General features: G+C 35.0%; 1 protein-coding gene across 4 annotated transcripts; it reads right to left on the bottom strand.

The window, feature by feature from the left end:
• Positions 1-179: 179 nt before the first annotated feature.
• Positions 180-8866, bottom strand: LOC112023389 (disease resistance protein RPV1-like). Of its 4 annotated transcripts, none has more exons than XM_065769290.1 (3): positions 8627-8860; positions 7699-8341; positions 180-1166 (listed from the first exon to the last, which is right to left on the bottom strand). In XM_065769290.1, the coding sequence occupies exons 2-3, from the start codon at positions 8277-8279 to the stop codon at positions 938-940; spliced, it is 810 nt and encodes a 269-aa protein (XP_065625362.1). In that variant the 5' UTR covers positions 8280-8341; positions 8627-8860; the 3' UTR covers positions 180-937. The 4 variants fall into 4 exon arrangements, with proteins under 4 accessions (XP_065625362.1, XP_065625363.1, XP_065625365.1 ...); XM_065769292.1 differs by lacking the exon at positions 180-1166 and adding an exon at positions 3465-3623 and having other exon boundaries at positions 8627-8866; XM_065769291.1 differs by lacking the exons at positions 7699-8341; positions 8627-8860 and adding an exon at positions 2242-2937.
• Between the last annotated feature and the right edge of the window lie 2917 nt (positions 8867-11783).

Here is an 11783-nt window from a genome sequence, read left to right on the forward strand (position 1 = left end):
AAAGCTCAACCTCGGGAGACTTAGTGGTGAGGTCGGTCATATCCTTCATGATATCAAGTCTTCTTCGCACTCCTTCTCTTGTTATTCCTTCAAGCACTGGAAAAGGGATGGCAACAGAGCAGCTCATGCGTTAGCCAGGGAAGCTAAACTCTCGGCCAAACTCAGATATGGAAGGGTGTCACCCCCCCCCCCCCCCCCCCCCATTCAGCAGATTCTTAGGGATGACTTGCAGTAATTTCTCTTGTTGTTTTCTGCCTGTTCCTTGCTCCGTTGTAATTCAATTTCAAGTTGGAATGATACTCTTCCAAGTTTACCATTTAAAAAAAAAAAAAAAAAAACTGTCTTTCTTGAGCTAATAAAATGGAGTATAGATACTTGCTGTTGCATTGGACCCCCTGACTTAGAAACAATAACAATGATCTTTCTCCAAAAAAAAAAAAACAAAAAACAAAAAACAAAAAACAAAAAAAAAACAAAAAGTTTACTGAAAGTGAGACAAATTAAGGACAGACGAAAAAACAGAGTAAGACAGAAATGTGCGAAAGAGAAGAAGAAGAAGAAGAAGAAATTTGGTAAATAGAACAGAAATCAATATTCGGAAAAAGAGGATGACAATGAACAACAGCAATGAATAAAGCAGGGAACGAAAGGAGAGAGAGGGATGACAAGGTATGGGATTCACTTGCAATCCTTAATTGCCAATGGCGTCTATGGGACGATTCGGCTTTGTTTGTACCACTTGAAGACGACGTAAAACGGGACCACTGAAGACTTTTAGTGACGGCATGAAGAAATAGTAAAATGGACTTGAAAGGGACTTTTTATTATTTTTATTTTTTTGAGTTGGACTTGAAAGTTGAGAGGGACTTGCATGGGAAAGTGAGGAATTTAAGTGGTGGGTAGTAGCATCATCTGAGTCATGATGTGATGACTTAAATTATTTGGCCCAAGTCAAGGCGACAGAGATTGGATTTTTGGGAAAAAAAAAAAAAAGGTGGGTCCGCTCAGCAAGACACGACAAAGCACCTTTTTGCGCGATAATTGATGAAGAGTATTGACTAGGAACACCGTTCTGACGACAGGGTGGAATGGTACCGGTAGGTGATTCCACATATAGAATTTTCCAAATGGTTTCGACAATTTCTTCTATAAATTCTGGCTCTGGGCTGCAATTGCAAGTGCACCCACAATTATTTATTATTATTATTATAAAGAGAATAGAAGTTAGTGATCATAAAATAAAAATAAATGAGCTACGAAAAATGGAATGAAATGCCAGAATACATTTTCTTTTTACATAAAGTGACAAATTAGTAAATTATTTATTGTCTCATTTATTATACTTTAATTATTTTTTCCCCTTTTTATTGAATATACATACACACGTATATTATATATGATTTTAAAATTTGATCATCAAATTATAGAAATATCTTAATAAATCAAAGGCTAAAATATTCAAGATTATAATAATAATAATAGTTTATAAATAAAATCACTCTATCGACATCTGTCACTTCCTCAAACTCACACAACAGTTTATGCTCCCCTATGTCACGGATTTGGAAGCCCTTTCAAGTTCTCCACAAACAAACAAACAAACAAGAGAGAGAGAGAGAGGAGTCAGCTATAAAATGAACAGAAGCACCAGCCATTAATAAAAATCTACTAATTGAAAGACCAGAAACTAAGTATTATTGATTCATAGTCACATATCAACTAAATAGGGAAAAATGATCAATAGAGGACCAAGTAGGTACTTAAAAATACAAGGTAACACATTTCATAATCAATAGTAACTCCACCATCTGTTGAAATACTTCAATCTCTGAATAAAAGGCACCAAAAGACTCAGTATTTTAAAAATTACACCTATGACAACAACTAAGTCACCATGTGATTGAAAACAAAAAATCATCATGCGATTGAATACTTCATTGGCTATCTAGAATATGAAATATCTTATAGTTAATTTCTGTATTAATTACAATGGAATCAGCTTTTATAATTAACAAACAAACACCTGAATATATGAGAAATCTTAGTTGACAATAACATTCAAATTCTTTTTCGAATAACTCAAATATATGCCATTTAAAATTTTAAACACATTTCTAGAGATTAATCCATACACACAAAGATCCTGATAAAGCCCTACTTGTCCTACACTCATACCTGAATTACAAGTGAATCAGCTTTTATAATTAACAAACAAACACCTGAATATATGAAAAAACTTACCGATCTGGTTTCAAGTGAAATCCTGAGATGTTTGCAACGTCCTTCAAAGTAGCCTTCCAAATGTTCACCTTGTCTTCAGGGCCATTCAGGATTGCTTCCGCAAGATTCCCCATATGTTTTCGCACATAGGATGGAGACACACCATAAAAAATAGGCAGCACCGTTTGATTTAACACCCTTCTGTATTCCATGATCTTCACCAGCCCATCCAGGCACCAATTGGAAGTAGCATAGTTTTTTGAGAACACCACAACTGCAATCCTTGATGTCTCGATTGCCTTCATCAGTTCAGACACACGAATCCTTTTTCTTTCTAAAGCAGCAAAGAGATGGCCGGTAAATCTTGTGCGGGTATCTTCCGCATGAAAACTAATGAAGACCTCATTTTCATATGTCAATATTGGGGTTGATAAGGATGGAGCAAAGTTTTCTTCGCACACAGAATGAGCCATGGTTGCAACACAGAGACCTAACTGAGGTAAGAGCAGTGCGCTGCCTAAACTCAAGAAGAGAAAAGGAGCAAAGTAACGAGCCATGGTTGCAACACAGAGTGGAGTAAAGGAGCAAGAACCAGATGTTTCTTTGGGATTTCTCTCTCTTCTTCTTCTTCTTTTTTCCCTTTTTTTGTTTTTTAGCTTTCCCTGTTCTCTCTCTTCCTCTGTTTTCTGTTTCTGCAAGAAATCAGTGTGAATTTAACTTTGTGCACATGGTAGCAAATCATATAGCAATACGACTTTTATGATGAAGGAAGATACCAAGAAATTAGCATTAAACACAAAGGAATCTAGTTTTCAAGTTTTGTACAGCCTTCTGTTTTGTTGTTCTGTACTTTTACAAAAAGCAACAAAAAGTATTCTAATCGTTTATTTTGGAATGTTAAATTGAAGGATGTTGGATCTTATTTGACATAACAAGCCATGCAAATTTTAGATATTGACCAAATGTTGGTTCGCCACTTGAGAGAAGTGGTAGAGAGAAGAGGATTGAGGTATTAATAGAAACTTGTGAAGGAAATTCCCCTTTTAACTGCAGTGCACAAGCGGAAGTCAGCCTTGTAAAGAAATGTTTGCATAATATAAACTTCAGTAAATGTGCATCGAAGTTAGGGGACCCACTTGGTTGATTCACCAATTTTTGCAGTGTATATATATATATATATATATAAATATAGAGAGAGAGAGAGAGAGAGAGAGAGAGAGAGAGAGAGAGAGAACATAGTCACATATCAACTAAATAGGGAAAAATGATCAATAGAGGACCAAGTAGGTACTTAAAAATACAAGGTAACACATTTCATAATCAATAGTAACTCCACCATCTGTTGAAATACTTCAATCTCTGAATAAAAGGCACCAAAAGACTCAGTATTTTAAAAATTACACCTATGAAAACAAAAAATCATCATGCGATTGAATACTTCATTGGCTATCTAGAATATGAAATATCTTATAGTTAATTTCTGTATTAATTACAATGGAATCAGCTTTTATAATTAACAAACAAACACCTGAATATATGAGAAATCTTAGTTGACAATAACATTCAAATTCTTTTTCGAATAACTCAAATATATGCCATTTAAAATTTTAAACACATTTCTAGAGATTAATCCATACACACAAAGATCCTGATAAAGCCCTACTTGTCCTACACTCATACCTGACCTCCATGACATACATGGCTGATCTGAAAAATTGCACATTAACAGTTTAGACTCTCTAAAATTTGACTCCAGACCATTATTCTATCAAATTCATTCAAAAATCTGCACATGTCAACTTAAATTGCTAAAAGCTATAATGAGTTTTTCGTGTTAGAGCACTGCTGCCGATAAAGATGTACAGCACACAAAAAGCATAGTATATCGTGTATGTATGTTCTACAGAAGAACTAAGGTTTGGTGCTCCCAACACCTAGTCTACAGAGAGACTCTTTTTGTGATGCCGTTTTGACAATTTGGTAATTGAAAAGAGCAGAGGCTGATAAACGTTAATCATGTATTATGTACTTTGGGGGCAAAAATCAAGAACCAAAGTTACAATAATCAAGTAAAACAGGGAGGGAAAAACGAGAAAAGGACGGAAGAGCTAAATTCCAATCAAGGAGAGTATGAAAGAAAAAAGATTTAAAACTAGAGAATATACCATTCACAACCCTCAAGTATTCTAGCATTCCATTCTCGCCAAATACACAACATCAAGTAATGCAGCATAAGCCTCCAAATGTAGCTATATTGCGATGAGAACTAAACTTACCCTACCGCAAAAATCAAACAACACGATAACCCTATGCAGCATAATCCAATGAATTCCAAACAAGCAAAACACCAAACACCACAACTCATAAGCTATAGGGCTACAAAGAAGAAAATGATCCACCAACTCCCCACACCTTTTGCACACATAACACCAATCAACAACAATAATTTGCTTTTTTGAAGGTTATCTGTAGTTGTAATCTTATCTAAAGAAGCAGAACATGAAAAAAAAGCTATCCTTGGAGAAACCTTTGATTGCCACATCATTTTCCATGGAAAAGATATGATAGTAAGGGGAAAAAGAATGATAATATCCTCACACCTCAAAATCTCTACTCTTTGCTGGCTTCCAACAGACTTTATTAGGAACAATACCCCGCACAAACGAAGAGTAAACAATGTCCATAAAGAAAGCCAAAGATTCTAGTTCCCAATCATGCACTGGACGACAAAACTGAGCATCCCAATGGATCCTCCCAACAAAAAAACACATAACCTCTGCAATTGAAGACTCCCTTGCCTTACTAATACAGTAAAATTCTGGAAATGCCTCCTTAAGAGTACAATCCCCACACCACCACCTCCCAAAATTTCACTCTAGTTTCATCACCCACATCATACGGTACGAGTTTTGAAAAAATCAACCAATTACTTCTAATGAATTTCCATAGGCTAACACCACATGCACTTGACATAGATTTTGTGCACCAACCACCCATTTCATTAAAAAAATAAATAGCTATAGTATGGATAAGAGTTTTGAGGTTTACTCAAATTAATTGAAGTTTAGTCAAAATTTTATCATCAAATTATAGAAATATCTTAATAAATCACAAATATAATATATTCATAATTATAATAACGATAGTTTATAATCACTCTATCGTCGTCTATCACTTCCACAAACTCAAACATCAATTTATGCTCCTCTATATCATGGATTTGGAAGCCCTTTCAAGCTCTCCACAAGAGATTAAAAGTACTCGCTACTGCATCCAAATTCAATGCCCTTCTAGTTATGAAGCAACAATATGCACATTGCGTTTTGTTTTCATGGCCAGATCAATTTTACACTCTTCCTTACCGATAAAGAGAGCTTTGCCAAAATATATAATTTGGTAATCAAAAGAACAGAGAATGAAACATGGTAATTGTGTATTTTCTACTTTAAATTATACAAAATATATTGTTTTTGTAATACTTTTATTTTGTACAATATATATTTTTTGGATTACATTGTAAAAAAAAAAAAAAAGATAGATTATTTTTGAGAACCAGTTTAAGAAACTCAATTGAAAGGTAGAAAAATACTCCCACAAAAAACTACCGAAAATATATATACATATTTTTTGATAGGAAATAAAACTTTTTTCGAATAAAATGAACATTGTGTTCGTAATGATGAACACTCTGGACATGAAAAAAAACAAAAAGCTCAAGAGCTAAAGCTAACAAATTGTAGGAAAGCAGAAATTGAAATACATCATGTAAAACCCCAAATACAAACCTACTAAAATAAAGTGCCAAAAAACTACCGAAAATATGGGGGTAAACACCCAAACCAATTGGAATAAGGTAAAAAGGTGAACTAGATCATAAAACACGTGTTCAAGATCCCAAACAGTCTCACCTAGCTTCACCCCACTAACAACATTTAAAAAGATTGCCTATAGTAAAAAGTCCCAAACAAACAAAAAGAAAGGGACCCCTCTATGTTTGGTGTGGATCACAATTCCCCCTTTATCTTTGAAACAACCAATTTCTCCTTTATATTTGGAAAATGAGCAACCCCCAATCCGATAATTTGAAGTTAAATCCAACGGAATCACAATGATTATAAATACAATCCAAGAAAACAACAATGTAATTCTCAACTTTTTCTTTTCATTGTGGTGTATGACTAATAATTTCTTCAAAAGATTACATTGGATTTAACTAAAAAAGTAACGTATTAGGGGTATTTGCTCATTTCCCAAACATAGAGGGGAAAATTGATTGGTTTCACAAATAAGAGAGGGAATTATGAACTAACCCAAACATAAAGGCCAAAAGAAAGAAAGAAAGATAGATAAATAGATAGGAGTCAGCTATAAAATGAAGAGAAGCACCATCCAACAATAAAAGTATAGTAATTGAAATACCAAAAATAAGTATTATTGAATTATGACATATTAACTAAATAAGGAAAAAGGATCAATAAGGGGCCAAGTAGGTTCTTAAAATTGCTCAAAACATAACAGAATACAAGGGAACACATTTCATAATCAATAGTAACTGCAACCTCTGTTATACATCAATCTCTGAATAAAAGGAACCAAAGGACTCAGTATTATAAAAATTACACCAATGACAACAACAAAGTCCCCACAAGGGATTTGCATTAGAAACAAAAAATCATGTGATTGAATACTTCTATTGGCTATCTAGAATATGAAATATCTTAAAATTAATTTTTGTATTAATTACAATAGAATCAGCTTTTATACTTAACAAACAAACACCTGAATATATGAGAAATCTTAGTTGACAAAAGCATTCAAATTATTTTGGAAGAACTTAAATATATGGTATGCCATTTAAAATTTTAAACACATTACTATTTACTAGAAATTAATCCATACACAGAAAGATCCTGATAAGCCCTACTTGTCCCCCACTCATACCTGACTTCCATGACATACATGGCTGATCTAAGAGAATAGCACATTAAAAGAGTTAAAGACTCTGTAAAATTTGACATCAGACCATTATTTTAACAAATTCATTCAAAACTACTTAGCTCCAGTTACCCCTCCAACTGATACGTTATCAGACATAGCATTCTCCTCCTTAGGATACCACACAAAAAGAAACATAACCCACCAACCAAGGAGGAATGTAGGTTCTACAGAAGCCTAAGGTTTGGTGCCCCCAACACCTAGTCTACAAAGAAACTCTTCTTGTGATGTCGTTTTGACAATTTGGTAATTAAAAAAAAAAAAAAACAAACACTGACAAATGTTAGTCATGTGTTATGTACTTTAAGTTATACAAGACTTGTTGCTAATATGAAATTTGATGATTATGATAGTTATTAATAGACATTTATTATAATTGCATTTGTATATAAAAATATAAAACTATATTTTAATGTGGCAACATTTCAAAAGGTTAATCAAAAGTTAATTTGCTTCGGTTTTATATAAATTAAAGATGCATACCTATCTGCTTCCAGATGGAAGCCTTCCAAGTTTGCAGCCTCCTTCAATGCAGTTCTCCAATTGTTCACCTTGTCTATGGGGCCATTCAGGAGTGCCTCCGCAAAAATTTCCTTCTGTTCTAGCACCACGGATCGAGACACTTCATAGAAAATAGGCATCACGCTTTGATTTAACAGCCTTTTGCATTCCATGATCTTCACCAGCTCATCAAGGCACCAACTAGAAGTAGCATAGTTTTTCGAGAACACAACAACTGCAATCCTTGATGTCTCAATTGCCTTCAATAACTCGGGTCCAATCTCTCTCCCTCTAGGGAGGTCTTTGTCATCTCTATAAGCACGAATCCTTTTACGGTCAAAAGCGGCTAAGAGATAGGCTTTAAAGTTTGTGCGGGTGTCTTCCCCACGAAAACTAACGAAGACATCATATTCATGTGTCAATGTTGGGGTCGATAAAGATGTATCAACGTTTTCTTGGCCCTCGGAATGAGGCAAGGTTGCAGCACACAGACCTGATTGAGGTAAGCCCAGTGCGATCAAAGTAGCAATGACCAATAAGGATGGAAGAAAGGAACAGGCCATGTTTCTTTTGGATTTCTCTCACTATTTTTTTTAAGTTGTCTCTTCCTCTCTTTTTTCTGTTTCTGCATGCAGGAAAGTAGTGTAAATTTAACTTTGTGCACGCTGTAGCAATCATATGGCAATATAACTTTTATGATGAAGGAAAAAAAAAAAAAGGAAATTGGCATGAGAACACAAAGGATTGGGTCTAGTTTTTCAACATTAATCGGTTAGAAAACAACACAAGCTTATCCAAAATCAAGACCCACATCCGCAAACAATGGATCGGTCAAAACACACAAGCTTACCCAAAAAATCAAGACCCAAATCCGTAAACAATTAATCGGTCTAAAAAACAGAAAGCTTACCCAAAATCAAGATCAAAGTCCGCAGTCAAGATCGAAATCAACACAGGACCGATCTGCCTCGTGACGGAGGTGGAAGACTGGCCGGAGGAAGGAAAAGCGCGCTCGTCGTTGATGACTTGATGTGGTTCTCTCTCTGTCACGGGTCTGTGGCTGGGGTTTTTGGGAGAGGAAAGTAGGATTAGGTGCAATTCACCCGTTCCTCAAAAAAAAAAAAAGAAGTGCCATTCACCCAATTCCCTCACAACTTTTTTTTACCTTTTTTACTTTTTTTTACCTTTACTTTTTTCCTTTTACTCATTTTTTATATTTAACGTTTAGCAACTTTTTTTTTTTTTTTTGAAAGGAACGTTTAGCAACTTTAAACCTTAACCATCCATACTAATTGCATCAAGTGCATTCTGATCTCAATCCAAGAAAGTGATTACTGATCAAATAAAAATAATTAAATGAGTTAATCATCATTTTGCTCCCTAACCTTTGAGATTCCTCTCTCCCTCTAAAATTTAATTATTATTATTTTGGATAAATTCCACTTATATACCCTAATATTTGGGTTAATACCAGTTGAATCCAAAACATTCCAAAATTGATCAATTTAGTCCATAAAGACTATTTAGTCCCTAGATACCACTAAACAACATTAACTTCCGTTAGTTTCGCTATCTTCTCTCTATCCCTCTCTATTACTCTTCTCTCTTCACTCCTCCCTCATTCTCTCTCTCCTTAGATTAGCCACAACCACTCCTTAGATCAGCCACAACCACTTAGATCAATTACAACAACAGTCACAACAGAATTTTACTACCCATACCAAAACCCAAGCAAATCTACCTCAACAAAATCCAAATTCTCCAACACATAGAAAACTCACTACCACATCAAAACCCAAAACCACCTCCACTGCAAATCAATTCCATATTGGAAACCACCACCTCCATCACTAGCCACAAAACCCAATGGCCACCACCAACAACAAAACCCAACCAAACCCATATCAATAAAACCCAAAAATTTCAATCACCACTTCATAACCCACAACCACCTCATTACAAATCCACCCTAAATTGAAACCCACAACCACCTCCATTTCAAATCCACCTCAAATCAAACCCCCCTACCACCACCACCACCACCTTAAACAACCACCGACCACAAAGCCCAAAAAAAAAAAACAAAACAAAACAAAACAAAAAAACTCAAACCCACCATAGGTCGGAATCCACCACCACCAATAAACCCACAACAAACCAGAACCCATCACCAACAACCAACAACCACCATAACCACAATCCACAACCAACCCAGACCACTAAACCCATGCACCACTATCGTTGCTAGAGAGAAGAAAGAAATAAATGAAAAGAGTGAGTTAGAGAGAGGAGATTGGGACAAGTTGGAGAGAGAGACCTGTGGGAAAAGAAGAGCAGAGAGGTCAAAGGGAGAGAAGAACGAAAGAGATAGATAGTAGAGATGGCAATGGGGTGGAGCGAGTCTGAAAGATAGGGCCTTCTGCCCCGCCTCACATGGTTTTGTCTTACCCCATCCCTGCCCTGTTCCGCATGACAGAGGAAATTTTCTTACTCCATCCCCGCCCCTTGGGGCCCTCAAAGTCCTGCCCCACCTTGTAAAACGCTACTTCTTGTTAATTTGCCCACAACTATTACAATTGTTTTTAATAAAACCTATTTCATTAATAAAAATATACTTGAAATTACAAATAAATTTATCCCATCAAATCAAACTAATTTTTAGCAAAAATTGAATAGTATTATTAAAATGGTTAACAAGACAATATCATAACAAAAACAAAAATCTCATAATACAAAAGTAATGATTCAATAGTATATAAATTTTTTTTATGATAAAGACAAATACAAATGTTAAAATTGGTACCTTATTTCCAAGCTTGTTGGAGAAAAAAAAGAGGTGGAAAACCTTGTTGGTTAGAATAAAAAAAAGGTAATGATATGTTTGTTTAAATAGTAGAGTTTTAGAGTATGAAAAATTTACAATTTAACCTTTATCAATGCGGGGTGGGGCAAGGATGGGGAGGAGAGGGGCAGGGCAGATTGAGTCTAAAAAGTCTAAACCCATCCTAACTCCACCTCCCACCCTGCGGTGTAAGGCTGAAATCTTACCCCATCCTCATCCTACCACCTTTACAGGGTGGGGAAGACCTGCGTGGAGTGAAGCAGGGAGGGGTGGATCAAGTAGGGTAGGGCAAAATTGACATCCCTAGTAAAGAGAGAGCAGAGAACCATTACCTTTGAGAGAGGAAAACAAATAAATAAATAAATAAATAAAAGTAAAATGACTAATGGATGCTAACGGGGTTAGGGATTAAAATGTTTTTAGAGACTAAATTGGCCCATTTTGAAATACTTTGGACTTGGTTGGTGTTAACCAAAATTTCAAGATATATTAGTGGAATTTACCCATTTATTTTTGTAGTCTTCTTTAAGTTTTCAACGTAGTAGGTAGAGTGAATTTGACTTTAGGGTATGTTTGTTTGGAGGTGAAAATGGGAAGGAAAATTTTTTTGAGTGTGTTTGGTTGGGTGAAGAGAAGGAAAATAAATTGTGGGGCCCAGGTGTTTTCTCCTTGGGCCCACCAAAAAGTTTTCTTCTCAAAATAGAGAAAAAACTGAAGAGAAAAAAATAGGACTGCTTAATGGACAACAATGCCAATGTCCAATTCTTTTCTTTTCTTTTTTTTTTGTGTGTGTGTGTGCTGGGCACTTTGCCTCTTTCCCTTTTTTTTTTTCATCTTTTTATTTCCTGGGCTGTGGCATGTTGCCATTTTTTTTTTTTTTACTTTTCTTTCTTGGAAGTTGCCTTTTTTTTTTTTTTTTTTCTTTTTCTCTAGGTTGTGGGTGTAATAGTTGTTTTGTTTTGTTTAAATAGACATGATTTTTTTTTTTTTATTGGGACATGATTTTTTTATAATAAATTGTGTGATTTCTTTTTTTTGGTTGTTGTCACTTTTTTTTTGTATTAATTGACCATTATTTTTTAACAAAGGTGTATAAGTAAATTTATACAAACTCACTTTTTCCATCCATCTACTTTTCCACTCCCAACCTAAAAAAAATGAAAGAAATTAAATATTTTCTATCCTCCTACTTTTCCATCCTTCCATCATTTTCTATCCTCCCACT

The sequence above is a fragment of the Quercus suber genome, unplaced genomic scaffold (assembly GCF_002906115.3).
Source record: "Quercus suber isolate HL8 unplaced genomic scaffold, Cork oak 2.0 scaffold_1103, whole genome shotgun sequence".
Lineage (NCBI taxonomy): Eukaryota > Viridiplantae > Streptophyta > Magnoliopsida > Fagales > Fagaceae > Quercus > Quercus suber.